The 17,766-nt window shown below is 36.6% G+C and overlaps 1 protein-coding gene across 1 annotated transcript in view; it reads right to left on the bottom strand.

Annotated features, from left to right (window-relative positions):
• Positions 1-402: 402 nt before the first annotated feature.
• GALNT5 (polypeptide N-acetylgalactosaminyltransferase 5) overlaps positions 403-17,766 on the bottom strand; it is a 46,833-nt gene continuing 29,469 nt past the window's right edge. Inside the window, exons 6-10 of the mRNA XM_056110206.1 lie at positions 16,779-16,896; positions 14,922-15,245; positions 10,756-10,836; positions 5,733-5,894; positions 403-752 (exon numbers count right to left, since the gene is read on the bottom strand). Of these exons, the coding sequence (XP_055966181.1) occupies positions 612-752; positions 5,733-5,894; positions 10,756-10,836; positions 14,922-15,245; positions 16,779-16,896 (826 nt within the window). The 3' untranslated portion in view covers positions 403-611. The remainder of the gene's footprint in view (positions 753-5,732; positions 5,895-10,755; positions 10,837-14,921; positions 15,246-16,778; positions 16,897-17,766) is intronic.

Raw genomic sequence — 17,766 nt, 5'->3', positions numbered from 1 at the left:
AGTTGAATAAGCATTTAGCTTCCTAATTTTAAAAAGTTTCCACTGATTCATACTAAAAAAAAAATCATACAATAATCAAGATCAAAACCTTGCTATCAAATTTTATAGCAGTAACATTTTAGAGTGTTAGGTAAATAAACATGTAGTCTTGAGGGACTTTCCGAAACTGTTAGTTATTTCTGTGTTTATGATTTTCAGTTATGGAAACTCAACTTTTATTTTGATTATAGGAATGCAATTAAGAGAAGAGATGTTCGCTGGTCATCACTACTCAGAAGGGGAAAAGATCATTGTCAGACATATTAATATTATTGTGCTTCTGTTTTTATTTCCATTTACCTGTAAGATTGCAGGAAGGCCCTTGCAGACTTGGTGCCAGCAGGAGGCAGGAAACAGGCAATTCAAAGGGCCACCTTGAAAAGAATGACTCCAATCCACGGTTGGACTGTTTCCCTGAGTTAACATTAAGTATTTTAAATACTGTGATTTAAAAAATTCCATTCAAATGCTATTCATTTTGAAACTTTGAACTACAATGGAAAAATGTCACCAAGTTCACTCTCATTTCACAGTATTTAATGGGTTTGCTAGTTAAAAGCATCAGTTCCACTTCAGTCTTCGTAATATTTTTCAAATTTCCATTTTTGATTAAGCTTCATTGGGTCACAAACAACAGCTTTCAGGCTCTTTTGAGAAAAATTTCCTTCCAAGCATAGCAACTGATGATAGTGTTCAAAAACAATGTGATTCACCTGGAGAGAAAGAAAATCTCAGAATGAACTACAGATAAATCTGACAACAAATATGCAAAAAAATGGAAAACAAAATGGCTTTGGATGCTATTGTTTGTCTCTGTCTCAAACTAAATTGTTATCAGTCTGTAAACTACAAGACTCTAAAATCCTCAAAAAAATTCATAGATGGATTTTCTATCAATTCGGTTAATAACAATATCATTTAAAGAAAATAATTCTAGAATAAATTTCTATATTTGACAAGTGGTGGCTCCCTTATTAATAGTGGGAAAGAAAAAATACATATTACAAACAAAATGTAAATTAGTTAGCTTTTTAATTAATTCCACGTTTTATATATTTATTTAACTTTGTTGCTTCTTGGGTCACATCCAGTGATGTTCAGAAGTGATTCCTGGTTCTTGCACGCAGCCAATCTGAGTCCAAATAGCATTTGAATGGACCTTCCATAAGGTCCCGCAAGCCATATCAGGAGTAATTCCTGAGTGCAGAGCCAGAAGTAACCCCTGAACATTGCTGGGTATGACCCAAGAAGCCAAAAAAAAAAAATAGAAAATAAATCAATAAATAGTACTATGAATGAAAGAAATTTAGTACTTTATTTATATCTAATATAAATTATATTAGAATTTAATTTTAAATTCTAATATAATTTATATCAAATATTGTCCTTCAAGGACCCTTATAAAACTATGGAAACAAGATGTTTGAATATGCTTAGGTTTTATAAAAGTTCTAGCCTTCTGCAAAGTCAGTTCTAGTTAGTAATTTCACTGCAAACCCTTGCTGAGAACATTTAAGCAGCCTAACTAAATGTCTACCAGGCAATTACACTGCAAAAGGAAAAAGGACTAACTGGTTGACAGTTGGGTTTCATTCTTCCATTGATAAAATTAAAGACCTACTCTTTGCAAAGAGACATTTTATTGTTTTTTTTCTAGTGATATGGCATTATATTATCTAATTTTACACTTCAAAAAAACTTGATCAGAAAATAAATCAATAGGGTCAGAGTGATAGTACCACGGGTATTTAATATCATGACAAGAAAATCAGTTATTTGCATAATATTGCCTCAAATCTCTGTTCAAATACTTTATAGTTTATAATATGTTCAAATACTTTATATTTGTAATATATTTATATCTGAATGGTTTGCCTTTTTTATTTTGCTATTTTCTATGTTTACTAATATCCTTTTGAATATCTTAATTGTCCTTTTTGTTTTTGTTTTCACTGCATTTTCACTACTGCCTGGGTTCTGGATCCCATTTGCAGGGGAATAAAAACCCTGGCTATTGCATGCAAGGCAAACACCCTATTGCTGTTCTGTCTTTCTGGCCCCAGAGAAGAAGTTTCTATTTAAAAAACCACAATTCAGCATCTGGGGAAGAGGTGAAGTAAGAACAACTTTTATAAGTATGTTCAGAAATACAGAAATTTGTTAACCAATTTCAATGTGAGTTACAACTGGTATCCAGTGTCATTAGTCACTCTTCCTTTCCCCATTCCTTTAAGTTCCAAAGTTCCAAGTCCCCAGTGTTAAGGGAAAGACTTGTTTTTCATAGTCTTAGTTACCTTTCCCCGTGTGTGTGTGTGTGTGTGTGTGTGTGTGTGTGTGTGTGTGTGTGTGTGTTTAGGTGGGAGGAGGGAATTGGACAACACCTCACAGTACTTAGGGCTCACTGCTCTTGGCTCGTGTTCCAAGATCATTCCTAACAATGCCCTCGGGCCTCATTTTTTCTTCCTCCTTTTTTAAAAAATTTTTTAGACAAAGATTTAAGTGATCTTAAAAATATTTAAGAATACAATGGTTTTGATCTTAAAAATATTTAAGAATACAATGGTTTAATAATGAAAACTATCAAAAGACCAAAGAAAGAACAATTGTCAAGAACTTAAGTCCGAGGCCAGAGAGATAGTACAGGGGTTAAGGTGCTTGCCTTGCATATTTGGTTCTCTGCACTGCATATGACCGCCCCAGTCCTTCCCAACAACACAAAGCCAGAAGTAATCCCTGAGCACAGAGTCAGATCTGTGAACACAGAGCCCAGAGCACAGCTATGTGTAGCCCCCCAAAACGAACAAAACAAAAAATTCTATTTCTAGGACATTTAGCAATATGAAATCATGACATGTAGATGGAACAGCTATGTAAAATGTTGCAAGGACAAAGACACAAGCCAAATTGGGGTGAAGTTCTATATGCTTGGCCATTTCAGTTATCTTCTTGTTTTATTTTGTTTTGCTTTGTTGTTCTAGTGGTGACACCAGCCCTGGTGGGGTTACTCTCTGCCTTGTGCTCTGGGATTGCTCCTCTCCTGGTTGTGCCAGGGGCACCATACAGTGTCCTTAATGGAACCCAGGCTCCCTTTGTGCTATCAGTCATGTTTCCTTCCTTACAAATTGGCCTGTCCATTAGAGGAACAAAATTTGGGTTAATAAAAAGTCATTTACTAATGAAAGTTTAAGTTCTCCATGGGGCTAATCCAGGTTGTAAATAAACTCTGAATGATTTAAAGACCATCATCTCCTTTATATTTCCCACCAATCATTTCCAGGAAGAGATTCACCTCTGGAGATCAGAAATGTGTTCTCAGTCTCTTGCACTCATTCCCTCTGACAGAAACCTAGGGTTTGGGCTGGAGCAATAGCACAGCGGTAGGGTGTTTGCCTTGCACGCAGCAAACATAGCTGACACAGGTTCGATTCCCAGCATCCCATATGGTCCCCCAAGCAATGCCAGGAGCAATTCTTGAGTGCATAAGCCAGGAGTAACCCTTGAGCCATCGCTGGGTGTGACCCAAAAAGCAAAAAAAAAAAAAAAAGAAAAAGAAACCTAGGGTTAATGATCCAGAAGGTAAAATATAACTTGATAATAGAGATGTCTATATTTCTCAAACACTATGCAATGCAAAAGTAGTAGCTGATACATTAGGAATTCCTAATTTTTCTGAGTATCTCAATAACTGATTCTCTTTGCAGGTCTGGAGTGATAGCATAGAGGACAGGGTGTTTGCCTTGCATGTGGCCGACCTGGGTTCAATTCCTCTGCCCCTCTTGGAGAGCCTGACAAGCTACCGAGAGTATCTTGCCCTCATGGCAAAGCCTGGCAAGCTCCCCATGACGTATTCAATATGCCAAAAAACAGTAACAACAAGTCTCACAATTTGTTGTGAGATGTTATTGGTGCCCGCTTGAGCAAATTGATGAACAATGGGAGGACATTGCTATAGTACTACTGTGCTTTGCAGGATATTAGGTCCATTTAAGAGGGGAAATAATGTACAGAATAAACTGAAGCATAATAGCAAACATCAAAAGTGATATTCTGGACTCAACTATGACCCTTATCTGAAGAAAAAAGCCACTTTGGGGTTCTTTTTTTTGGCCATTCCCAGTGGTGTTCAGTAGAGCTCACTCCTGGCTATGTGCTCAAAGATCACCCTAACAGGCTTAGGGGACCATATAGGGTGCTGGAAATCAAATTCAGGTTGTCTACATGCAAAACAAGCACTCAACCAACTTTACTATCGATCAGGCCCTGACAAAATATGTTTTGACAGGAATAGTCATCGACTTACATCAAAGGGAAAAGATGGGAACAGAGAGAGAGAGAGAGACAGTACAGGCATTTAGTCATTTTGCATGTGACTGACACCCATATGATACTTGGCACCACATATTGCCCCCTGAACACTACTAGGAGTTACTCCAGAGCAAAGGTCCATGAGTAAATCCTCCACCCACCTTGGCCTATAACAACAACAAAACACTGTAAACATTCAGGGTGGGCCAGGGAAGTGTGCTTACTTTGGGACCAACCCTGAGAAAAAGAATCATTTCTGGTATCTACTTTTTAGTGAGATAGTAGAAAATTTGAAGTTGGCCTGAAATTATTCTTATACCTAAGATCTACATGTGTGACTCTTGAATCCCATTAAAGTTGTCTACAGCTACATCATCTTGAATATGATAGACTTTATCTGAATCCTCTTAAAATAGGACTGGGAAAAATAGATGAGACTTTGAGACTGAATAGGACAAAATAAGGGTGTTCAGATAAATATTAGCAAGTGGATCTCTGGCAAAACATGAGTGAGAATGAGCATGAGTGAGAATACTCATGCCATAACTGGTTCCAACCTGTCAATGTGAGGTAGGAAGAAACAGAAATATGAGGTAGAATGGAGAAGAAACAATTCACTCTTATTAATTGGAGGGAGCTTCCTTTAGCACTCACAAGATCCTAGGTGTCTGAAAACCAGAGGGTATGAGAGACAGTATCACTGGATAAAAGGGAGGCTGAATGAGCAACCAAACTAATATTAAAATGGATGGCTCATAGAAAACATACTGTTCCTTATGTATTCTCCATATAAGCTTTTCTGATAATGATAAGAAGCCGTTTCTAGTCTATTAGTCTTAGTATTGATTTGTTAACTTATACTAAATTGGCTAATGGCATGTGACATTTTGGGGGTAGAAGGAGTGGGCTTGGACAACATTATGTATGCATGCTACGTGTGATCAGAATGATTTCTGACTCTATGCTCAGGAGTGACCCCTGGGGTACTCAGGGAATATATGTGATAAACCTGAGCTAACCTTGGGATGAACCTGGTGAGTGGAATGTAAGGCAAGCTTCTTATCCCCTGAATGATCACTCTAGCCAAGACAAATGACTTTCAGGAACAAAGATGTTGAGAGTAATATAACCAAAAGAACTTGATGACTTTTATTAGAAAACAAAAACTCAAAAAATAAGAAATAAATTATGTGACAAAATTTGTTTTAAAAACTGAACCATTTCCCATAAAATCACTTTATCACTCCTTTCTGAGCCTTTACACTGCCACTATGGTAAGAAATGCATTTAAATCTTCTGATTTAGGAAGTTGACAGATAAAGGTATAACCTCTCATTGAATTGAAAGTTGAATTTGTGATAAAGAATAGGTACCAATAGTATGCTTACCAGTCCAGGAAGAGAGACTGATGTTGATTTATGCAGCCATTTTAGTCCTTTGTTTCTGTTATCACAAGGGTGCAGCCCCAGGGCACCCTTATCAGGAATGGGAGCTAAGCACCATTCTCCATGTTTAATAAGTTTTAACCAGGTGTAATTAAATTGTTGAAGCTGTGAGAGAAACAAACAAGAAGAAGGTCAATTCAAGCAGCAAACTCCAGTAGGGGTTTTGCCAAACATTGTTAAACAATGGTTACAAATATAGACACTCTAGTCAGATTTTATATTCAAATCCTTATTCTTCACTTTCATTTGGGTAGCAAAGGAACATTATTAATTCTGTCTAATCTCTTTTTTTTAAATGTAAATGTGCATCTCAGTAGTGTTGGAGTGAGATGGAATAATACAGTAAACCTTCAATATGTTGTAAAAATAAAAATGATTTAACACATTCAAAATACAGCTGCAGATGGATAGTATTTCAGGTGTTCCGATATTTGGTAACTCTGACACTGAAGTATTGGAACACTCAACCCATTATATGATTAAGCTATTTTAACTACAGGAGTGTCAAGCCATGGTCCTAATTTATCTGGAAAAAAAGGGCAATGGAGATCAGAAATCATTATGCTTCATTAGTGAGGTGGATTCCCAGATTTTTTTATGGTATTTTATCAAAAGATTAAAAGAAAATCTTTCTTTGTTGGATCTATAACCTCAGTGCTATAAGCATGAAACCATGAGTTTAATCTCTTAATCCCAAATACACCAAATACAGGTCTGGCAGCTCTGCTGTCTGGGAATCTTGGCACTATAATTAAGTATGCATTTTATGTTTCACAACAAACTATTGTTTTGTGAGTATCACAACTGAAGGATGAAATCCTTGAGAAGTACCACAACTCAAAAGGTGTCTGAGCACCATGGTCAGGAATACAACTCCTAAGCTTGTATGCATACACCACTGTGGTTCCTGGTGAGCATAAAAACAGGCATGCAAGTACCACAGTCAAGCCTGTGTGACCCATCTTGTCACAAAAGCAATGTAGCACTGTCCTGTCCTCCCGTTTTTCATTGATTTGCTTGAGCGGGCACCAGTAACGTCTCCATTGCGAGACGTGTTGTTACTGTTTTTGGCAGATTGAATACACTACAGGGAGCTTGCCAGGCTCTGGCGTGAAGGCGGAACACTCTAGGTAGCTTACTGGGCTCTTTGAGAGGGATGGACGAGTTGAACCCCGGTCAGCCATGTGCAAGGCAAATGCCATACCTGCTGTGCTATTGCTCCAGCCCAAAAGCTATGGCAACAAAGTGGAGGGGGTGGGGGTGGTGGGTGTGTGAGGAGGAGCTGAGAAGAACTTTCTCAGCACATCACCCTTGTGTTACTATCCCCCAATTCATAGAAACTGCTTTGGAAAAGCACAGTCTGGGGGAGTCACTCAGTGTCCAAAATACCAATTAAGCTAATGAAACTGCAATTCCAGTTCTTAAAACATTTTTCTCCAGTTGTTTATAATTTCATACAATCTGCCTGGTCACTTTACTCAAAATTTCTGAGTCTATAAGAACTTTGTTGATTTGACCTAATGTAAACATGTTAGAAACAAAATAGAGAACTGGCAAAAATATCTATAAATTCTTTTACCCAAGAAACCAATTATAATATCATGAGATTTATCTTGGCTCACTTAGAAAACATTTTTTTATTTGAAGTAAATAGATTTTATTTGGAGGGTTTTTTGAAGGTCTGGAGGCTGAGAGTGAGTGAGTGGGAGAGAGAGCAAGACAGAGAGAGAGACTAGAGAGAGAGAGAGAGAGAGAGAGAGAGAGAGAGAAAGAGAGAGAGAGACACAGAGAGAGAGAGAGAGTAACGTGCTTAAGAAAGAACCAGGCTTCTCCAAGGGTGGAGAAAGCCCCTCCACACATCATAACATTAGACACAAAAGCATGAAATTACACACCTCAAGAGGGAAGATGCGGGCAACACATGTTCTCGGGCACCACATATGCTCGGCCACCACATATGCTCTGCCACATGGGCACAAGCAGCACCTGGGATCAGGGCAGCACATGCGCCTCACTTAGAAAGTCTTAATGTTCAACCTAAACAATCAAAAGGTTGTCCTCGGAACAACACCAGAGACACATCCAACTAGCTGAAAATGGTGAATCTCTGGTTTACCACAATCCCACTAAATAAGAATCTAGATCATAACCAATGCGGTGTGCATTGGAATTGAGAAGAAAATATTAGCTTTAATCATCTATTTTTGTGTCAGTATCAACACATCCACAATAAACTTTAAAAGAGAATCTCTCTCACATGTGGAATACAGCTAGAGAGCAACAAATGGTCAAAGTCATTAGAACTTAAGATTTTGCCTAAAGAACTAAGCTTACATGAGGAGAAGGATGAATGTGGCTGGCTCCGGGATGATGGGTTAAGTGTTTTAATGACACATACATAAAAATTATTATTTTTTAAAAATTATTTATTTATTTGATTTTCAGCAGTGCTCAGGAGTTCTCCTGGCTCATGCACTCAGATATTACTCCAGGCGGTACTCCAGGAACCATATGGAATGTTGGGGACCGAACCCAGGTCTGCCAGATGCAAGGCAAATGTCCTACCCACTGTACTATCACTACAGCCAGCCCTGAAAAGTATTACTAATAGTATTGCAAGAAGTTAAAAGGAGCAAAAGATAGATTATATTATAAACAAAAATTAGTATACAGTGGTAGGAGCGATAGCACAGCGGTAGGGCGTTCACCTTGCACGCAGCCAACATGGCCTACCCGAGTTCGATTCCTTCGCCCCTCTCGGAGAGCCTGGAAAGCTAGCGAGAGTATCGAGCCCACAAGGCAGAGCCTGGCAAGCTACCCGTGACATATTGGATATGCCAAACACAGTAACAACAAAGTCTCCAATGGAGATGTTACTGGGCCCGCTCGAGCAAATTGATGAACAACAGGAGGACAGTGATACAGTGATACAGTGATAAAAATGAGAGAAAGGAGGAAAACATTATGCTAAAGGTCACTTTGATATGGGACCTCTCAGCTGGTTGAAAAGTCAATGACTAGAGAGAGTTTGGAGGTAAGGAGAAGGATCAAGTTTGATTCCATTTGAGACTTTTTAGATGAATATTATAGTCACTGGCTTCGTATTATTACATTTTGTTAATTACACCAAAATAAACTCCTGTTTGCTTTCTATATATTACTCAAATGACTGAGGCAAAAGCTAAAGCAGAGCAACAAGATAAAAGAACATGGATATTTGTACAAAGCAGGGACTCATAATTCATATTTTCCTCCAAGTATTCCCTTGAGATATTCATTGGTTATCAAGGTCAGAATTCAATTTTTAGATAAACACTGGTTAATTAGACACAAAATTACTATAATAATGAATCATGAAGAACAGCATTATTTTTTAAGGTTTTATATTTATTTATTTTAATTTTTATTAGTGAAACACCATGAGGTACAGTTGTGGACATTACAAGTTTTTGTGCTTGGGTTTCAGTTATACAATGATCGAGTACCCATCCCTCCACCAGTGCCCATTCTCCACCACCACGGATGCCAGTATCCCTCCCACCACCCTCATCACCCCCATCCCATCCCGCCTCTGTGGCAGGGCATTCCCTTTTGTTCTCTCTCTTCTTTTGGGTGCTGAGGTTTGCAAAAGAGGCACTGAGTGGAAATCATATTCAGTCTATAGTCTACTTTCAGCATGCATCTCCCATCCTGGGAGGATCCTCACAACACCCTTTCCTTGGTGTTCCCTTCTCTATCTGAGCTGCCCTTTCCCCCTAGCATGTGCAGCTGCCCTTCAAGCCTTGGAGTAAACCTCCTGCTACTTTTCTTTACTATTCTTGGATGTTAGTCTCCTATTTTGTTACTTTATATTCCCCAGGTGAATGCAATCTTTCTATGTCAGCCCCTATCTTTCTGACTCATTTCACTTAGCATGATACTTTTCATGTAGTACCACTTGAATGTAAATTTCATGACTTCATCTTTTCTAACAGCTGTGTGGTACTCCATTGTATAGATGTATCAAAGTTTCTTTAAATAGTCATCTAGAACAGCATTATTTAATATTTTGCTTTCTCATCAATTGAAACCATTGTGATTTTGTTTTACAAGTTATAACTTTTTTCCTGAAAATCTAATGTGTTAGTTATTTCTTTCAAAGGTTTTTTGATATTTCTGTCTTTTGTTTCATTTCAAAGGCTTTTTGACATTTTTGTCTTTTGTTTTATGCTTTCAAATTGAGTTCTCTCCAAATGTAGAGAATGCAGTTGAATGATAGCAACAAAGATGGCAAACATGCCTTTTCTCTTAGTGGTTTTTCATTAGTAGGTAGAGATGGGATATGCTTAAATATAAGTAATGTATAAAATAAGTAAAAAATAAGTAAAATAAGTAAAAAAAGTAAAGGCAAAGAATGAAATATTGACAAGTATATATTATCCTGGAATGGAGAGTGAAGTGCCATTATTAGGAGCTCACCTTCAGTACTGTTTTGCTTGTTTTGGACCACTCATGACAGTGCTCAGGGCTTCCTTCTGCCTTTGTGTTTTGGGATCACTCCAGATTGGGTTGGGAGACCATATGCAGTGCTGGGAATAGTACCCACATCAACTACATACAATGCCACATCTTACCTGTTTTCCTATCTTTCAGGTCCATCACATTTAGTGTTATAGAGTGTTTCTTTGTTTTCCCTGAGTCAGAACTGAATCCTTGGGGAATGGAAGACTCATATTGACATCTTTACTCTCTGACACTATTTTATATTTATGTGGACCTTTTTCAACCAATCTTAAAATTACTTAGTAATTTAGAAGTTCATTAGTATTCTTATAGGCAAAAATAAATTTTGTAAATGGGTAGTATATGTGTGTGTATATATAAACATACATATATATTATATATACACATACTGCATCTACAAACTGCATCTGAACTAATGATTAATTCCTTGTACACATACAGAGAAAACCCAAATTCATCATACCTCGTTGCTCCCATCACAGTCTTCCAGAATGACTGTAGAATTTTCAATAGCAATGCATTTTCCCAAGGCCACATTAATAAGCTAGAAAGCAAAGTGTAAAATATACATTTAAAATATTTTAATGTAGAATAAGACATGCACACAAAATCAGAAAGCACAGAATATATAACTCTAATAAGGTTAAATGATAGTTAAATTAATAGCTTAGCATTACTTAGCACTATACGATTTTATTGGTTGCTATCTCTAACAGAGACATAATGTAATCTTGCTAAAGTACAGCTTCAATCTGTCAATCTAGCCTGTTATTCAGCCATAGAGCCAACAACAGAAGCTTTTAATTAACCCTTGCCTGGAATATTGAATTGGGAAAAGCAAAAAGTGGTATAAAAGGTATTTATTTTCTTGTCTCAAGTTTGATCTGTATATTGAAAGTCAACGCACATATTTTGAATTTAATCAAACCAACAGTTACTGACTTTGTTCTCTGGCTGACCCCTCCAAGCTATTTGACTGCTTTGGCACTGAATCATAGATAAATTGAGTCTTTTAAAGAATAGCAGATTCCAGCTGATTCCCTGTCAGAATCTTCCTAATGACTCAGGCAAACTACTATTCATTATAGGAAAGTCACCAATGCTAACACTAAGCCAATTTTAAAGGCACTTTCTGGCAGGCCCCCAGGTTTTTAATGGATCTGTAGGGTCAAATATGGAGGCAGGTTTCTATAAGACACCATTTAATTCAGAAAATGCTGATTCCCTTTCCCTTTTTGACATTGTGGACCAGACTAAGGAAATGGTGGATTAGTAGTACAACTTAGAATTCTCAGAGTCTTCAAGAACTGTGTAGAGAGAACCCTGAACTGGGAGGTATTGAAGTATTTGTTGCCAGGGATGCTACGTGTGGTCCTTCCTAGTCCATCGCTTCTCATCCAGAGCTCATACTCTGGAATGCTTTATATTGCAGACTGCACAGCATACAGCCCTGCAAGACCACAGCAGGGTGCTGAGTGGTTTGGTCCTCACTTTCACATAGAGTTTAGTTTGCTAGAAAGTAGAAGTCATCTTCAAGAACCAGTCAACAGGAACCTCATCCAAATTAAGGAGGGCACCTGCAAACATTGATAAGCAAGGAACTTAATTCCTTATAAAGACAAAAGAAAAACTAGATATACATAAGTCAGAGTATTGGAACTGATGTATTCTAAAAAAAGAAGAAGAAAACTAGTTAGACTCGCTGCAATGGGCTACTGGAGAAAACAGTTTACTCAAAGCATAGGGAAGAGGGACACAGCTTCTCCTACAAAAATTTGAAAACTTTTAGATGCAAATTTGTATACTTATATTGGATACCGCACGGCAGAGCCTGGTAAGCTCCCCGTGACGTATTTGATATGCCAGACACAGTAACAACAAAGTCTCCAATGGAGACGTTACTGGGCCCGCTCGAGCAAATCAATGAATAACGGGAGGACCGTGATATATTGGATAAAGAAACTTCATAGACAACAGGCAAACAATCAAGCAAAAATAGCACTAAGTTGGACACTTCCAGGTACCTGCCATAGAAAGTTATTCTAGAAAAAGAGAATCTCTCAGAAATTTTCCAAGAAAGTGAGAAAGTATAAAATGACAACTATGGGAGGAGACAATTTAACATTAGTTAATGGGGGCCATCAAGAATGCAGAGGCAGACCAAACCTCCATAGAATTTAGAGAACAGAATTAATACACAGGTTAAAGTTAGAATAATCCTAGAGTTTCAAGACAGGAAATAGTGTTTTATTATTTACTGTATACTAATAATAGGTATCAATTACTTTAGTTGTGGATTACAGAAAAGATATTCTGTTTTCCGAAAGGTTTGGAGAATTCTGGTTTCAACAGTCCAAAATATTGCCTTACCCAGAATGTTGTCCACGTATTGTCAAAGAATAATAACATAGGCTGTCAGCTATTTGATAATAGTTCAATCTCGTATGAACACATGTTACTTGTGAATTTCTTTTATTACTTTCAAATATTTTGGGTTTAAATAGAAACGCTTTGTTCTCTTTAAAATAAAAAATTCACTGGAGTTAAATTCTAAGTGTATAGTTTGAAAGAAGGGGAAATATAGAGGAATGATAAAAAGTTGTAGTTAGTATTTTCATAATTTTTTAAAACTATGAAAATAATTAATTTTAAAATTAATTAAGGATAACCATAAGATTAACATTTAACTGGACAAAGGTCTTACTTTTAAGAAAAAAAGGTAAATAATGCTCCCTACTGGTTGCTTTTGTGAATAACATCTTTATTAAAATTTGTATGAGAAAGAAAACAATGAGGAAATAGAATTTGTTAAAATAATTTTCTAAGATATTTTTCGAACATAGATAATATTTAATTCAGATAAAGCAGATGGTTGTTTTGTTTCAAGAACTCTCTAAAAATTTCCACGTAAGTTTTAAAAGTTAGCATTGTGAGGCATCAAAAGATAGTTTTCTAGTTCCCTCTGGTGACAAAAATTCAGTAATGCATTTGCTAAGATTCTGTGTTAGGAGTGGGAGAAAAATTACTATCAATTACAATAGTGATTTTTTTATTTCCTCTTTTCTTTTGCCTGTTCAGGATAAAGAACTAAAAAGATAAACTTATTTGATGAATATTTTGCTTTGACAGTTTGTAAATCCAGAGTGAAATTCTGACTATTGACTTACCTAAAATAAAACACCAGGTTGGATGATTGGTATTCCAACATTACTACTATTCTACACTAATATTGTCATTTTATAATTCATTCAGTTATATGCACTCATGTTTTTCAGATGAATATGATAAAAGTAGAGTTTTTTTTCAGACCAGTTTCCTCTCCTCACATTTTTCTGGATTTCCATAACATCATCATAAGAACAGATTCTCTAAGTTTTTGTTTTTGAGGAGTTTGTTAAGCAAAGAGTGGTTAAGTTGCACAATTCACTTCCTAGGTGTAATGATAAAAACTTGGCCAAAAAGAGCAGATTCACTCATAGTCAGGTGTGAGCACCTTTTAAATAAATTAAAAAAATTGTTTGAAAGAAAAAAACTGTTGAGTCTATTCCTAGCACTATTTTTCTGTATCTCTCTCTTTTCTTTCTCTCTCCCACACTCTCTCTCTCTTTCTCACTATATTTATTTATTGAGAAATAAAACAACAAAAGGGATTTTTTTTAAAAAATCTGCCAGGGAACAAGGTTTGCTTAACCATCTTGGAAACCCTTTTATGGGAGCTGTCCTCATGTCCTCTTCAAATAAAGCTTCATTCCTTGAACGAGTAACCCAAACATGAAAGCTTGTAACTATCTCGTGGTGATTCAATAAAATTTAAATAAATAAATAAATAAATAAATAAAAATACATTAAAAAAAAAAGAAGTGACCTTCATGCAGATTCTCCTCTTTTCTGATTTTTCTCTTTTACTTTTGTACACTTTCTAACTAGCTTGGTTTATTCCCTTTTAGTATGTTACTCTTTGTCCTGGAATTTAATTTTCTTTGCAATTTCTGTTATTTTCATTCTTTCCTATTAAAGTTTAATAAAAGATACATGATAAAATCACTGCTTAATACTATTCAATGACGTCACATAAAATCCTTACATAGCCTGTGAGGATCTACATAGTCTAAACCATTCTTTGTTTTTTCAAACACTAACAAATTCTAAGTTCTTGAAAGAACTCCCTCTAATGCTCCTTTCTCTGTAACTTAATGGGCAGTGTGGTTTACTGACCTTGCCTTCAGTCTCTATCCTGAAAGAGTACTCTTCACTATTAGGAGTCGATCTCTGTGGTCAGTTACCTCACTGAGAGGGATATTCAGGGAATACTTTTATTTTTTAAAAATTTTCACATTGTTTGTTATATCTTTTTTTCCTATTAAACTATTTTTCCACACAAATAACAAATTAAGTCGACCTTATATATCATCCTATACTAAAATGCTGCCTACTTTCTTTCTCAATAGGTATGGGCAGAATATCAGTGACCTTGGTCAGCTGCAACTTTACTTACATTTGATCCTCATACTGTCTTCATGCGTGGTTGGTTTATTATAAATTAATAATTATTCTTTCATGCACTTGCTTAAGTCACTTTTTGCATGTTGTTGTTATGGAGTAAGATTTGAAATCGCTTCTTAAACTTACCACACCACTAGCCCTCACAAGGGGTGCCTTTAAGTCAGGAAAAACATTCTCCAAGTACCACTTGAAGCTCTTGCATTTGAGTTTCTGCCGAAGTTCGTGTTGTTGTGTGAGGTTCCCGGCATCTGGCACATGATCCAAGAGGTGGTCCCGGTGGCCGTAGAATAACTCTTTGTACTCATCAAGCCAAACCTCAGCGACCCGCACCAAGTTCCTCTCCACTGTCTTCACCGGGTCTTTGGGGAAGGAATATGGGTTATCATCTCTGAATATGTGACCCACACGAGAGCAGGGAACAATCTCAACCTCACCACCACACATCCACACCTAGAACAGTGGATAAACACAACCATCAAGTGATTTAAAAATAATGAAACCTAATTAAAATTATAATTAAATAACACAAAACTGCCTGAAAATTGTTCCCTTCCTTTTGTAGCAGGAGCTACGGAACTCCTAAATTGCTCTTGAATAGAAAATTTAACAGTTTATTTAGTTTAGTGTATATTGTTGTGGCCCATTTAGAATCAATTAAATATATTATTCTTCCATATCTTACAGTGAGAATCATTTTTTCTAAAACAAAGCTTCACAAAATCCTAACATATAAAATATAAATAAGTTCCTTTTATGTATTTATATATTTTTTACTTCTTCTTCATACAATTTGGAAAGACCCACTGTGGGCCAACTTAAAACCATTATTTATCAGGAGGTTGATATAAAATTCTTTAAATAAATGTCACCCCACTCTATAGGAAACTATTTTAATTTTTGGACACTAATATCAGTTGGGCTGGAGTGATAGCGCAGCGATAGGGCGTTTGCCATGCACGCAGCCATCCCAGCTGAGCTGGGTTTGATTCCTTCACCCCTCTCGGAGAGCCCGGCAAGCTACAAAGAGTATCTCACCTGCACTGCAAAGCCTGGCAAGCTACCCGTGACATATTCGATATGCCAAACACAGTAACAAGTCTCACAATGTTACTGGGCCTGCTGAAGCAAATCGATGAACAATGAGAGGACAGTGACAGTGACTATTGGATGCTGCTGAAGCTTTCATAGATTATAATCATTTTATAAGCACCCAGAGTTGTTGGACATGCTCAAGTTACTGCGTTAGGGCCTGTTTGAACTTTGTGTCAAGTGCTCTTCTCTATGACCCATCATTGAAAGATTCCACTATTCTTAACATGCTTAAAACCATTCCAGAAATATTTTGTATCATGTATTAATTCCACAGAATTCATTCTGGCTGAATTGTGGAAAGTTACATCCCCCATACTGAGGTTTATTTGAAAGCGGAGGGGTTGGGGCTCTTGGCTATCCCTGGTGGTGCTAAGGCCCCTATTCCTAGCTCTGTGCTCATGCATCATTCCTGGTGGTACCAAGTGATCCATATGTGATGCCAGAGATCAAACTGGAATTTACTTCATGCAAGGCAGGGACCTTAACCTCTGTATTACCTTTCCTCCATGCCCCCCTTGCTTTTTTTGTGGTGTAGGATATTGAACCGTTGCGTGCATGAAAGGCATAAAATTTACCACTGAGATGCATCCCCCTTTTCTCCCATATTTAGATAAAGAAACAGTGTTGTAAATGCTTTTAAACTTTATGATAGCTATTGCTTCTCAAATTCAGCCTGTGATAGAGAAACATTTAACCACAGACTACAGTTTCTATGAAATTTTCTCACAGTGACTGTATTGGTAAGATAAATTTATTTACTCTAGTTCCACATTTACTTTTCAAGTTATTTAGTAACTTAATTTAATTTATTCATCTGCCATTGATTGGCTAACAAATTAAAAAGTATAAATGCTTAATTTTAAAGAGATTTTGAGAAATACTTGATAATACCTTGAATGAGAGCTCCATATTTTCTCCACCCCAAACATCAAGCCCAGGGTCATATGTTCCAAGTTCAAAAAAGTAATTTTTGTCAATAGAAAATAATCCACCTGCCATGATGGGACACCTACAGAAAGAGAAGTTTCTTTAAAACATTTGTGTCTCACTGGAGATTGACTTTTAGAGTGGGTCTTAGATAAAATGTGTTGAGGTTTTGGAGCATTTCAATATAGCTACCAACTGTGGTGTGGTAGGAGTTGTAGACAGCACATAAATGGTTTCCTGGTTCTTGGGGAAGCACTTGATTAGAAGCAGCAAAGATAGAATGAAGATTCTTTTATTCTTTAGTCTCTGAGATACAAATACATGCATGGATATATATATATATACACACACACATATGCATATATATACACAAATATAATTATCAAATATATCTATTTAAACAAAACCAAATACATATAGCTGAGACCAAACACATACATATACACACCAATAAATATATAACACTAAAAATATATTATATATACATACATAAAACTAAAAATAAGTATATGCACATATTTTACAAATATATATTTAGTTCTGGGGTGCTTTGGGTGTTACTCTTGGCTCTGTGTTCCAAGGTTGCTACCAAGTGGTGTTTGATGCTCTGGGGTCCATGCAGTCCTGGGGATTGAACCCAGATCTACCCTAACTAAAATGTGTGCTCAGCCCTTGAAGCTACTTTTCTTATGTTTAAACACTTACTTGGTGCTAAGGTTGTGTCAGACATTGTTGTTATGTATTAATTATACTTCACAAAAGCCCAAGTATAAACTATTAAGAAAAAAAGAAACTTTCCAATTATTAGGCAATGAGATACATTTGATATTGATGGTTAGCCTGGCTTTAATCAATGCTCCTATACTCCACACACAACTAAGCGTGTCTTAGTTATAGACACACTTTACTGACAACTTGTAAATACTTCTATGGTAAACACTTCTTTAAAAAC

The sequence above is a fragment of the Sorex fumeus genome, unplaced genomic scaffold (assembly GCF_029834395.1).
Source record: "Sorex fumeus unplaced genomic scaffold, SorFum_2.1 ptg000009l, whole genome shotgun sequence".
Taxonomy (NCBI): Eukaryota; Metazoa; Chordata; class Mammalia; order Eulipotyphla; family Soricidae; genus Sorex; species Sorex fumeus.
This window is presented reverse-complemented; position numbering and strand designations above follow the sequence as displayed.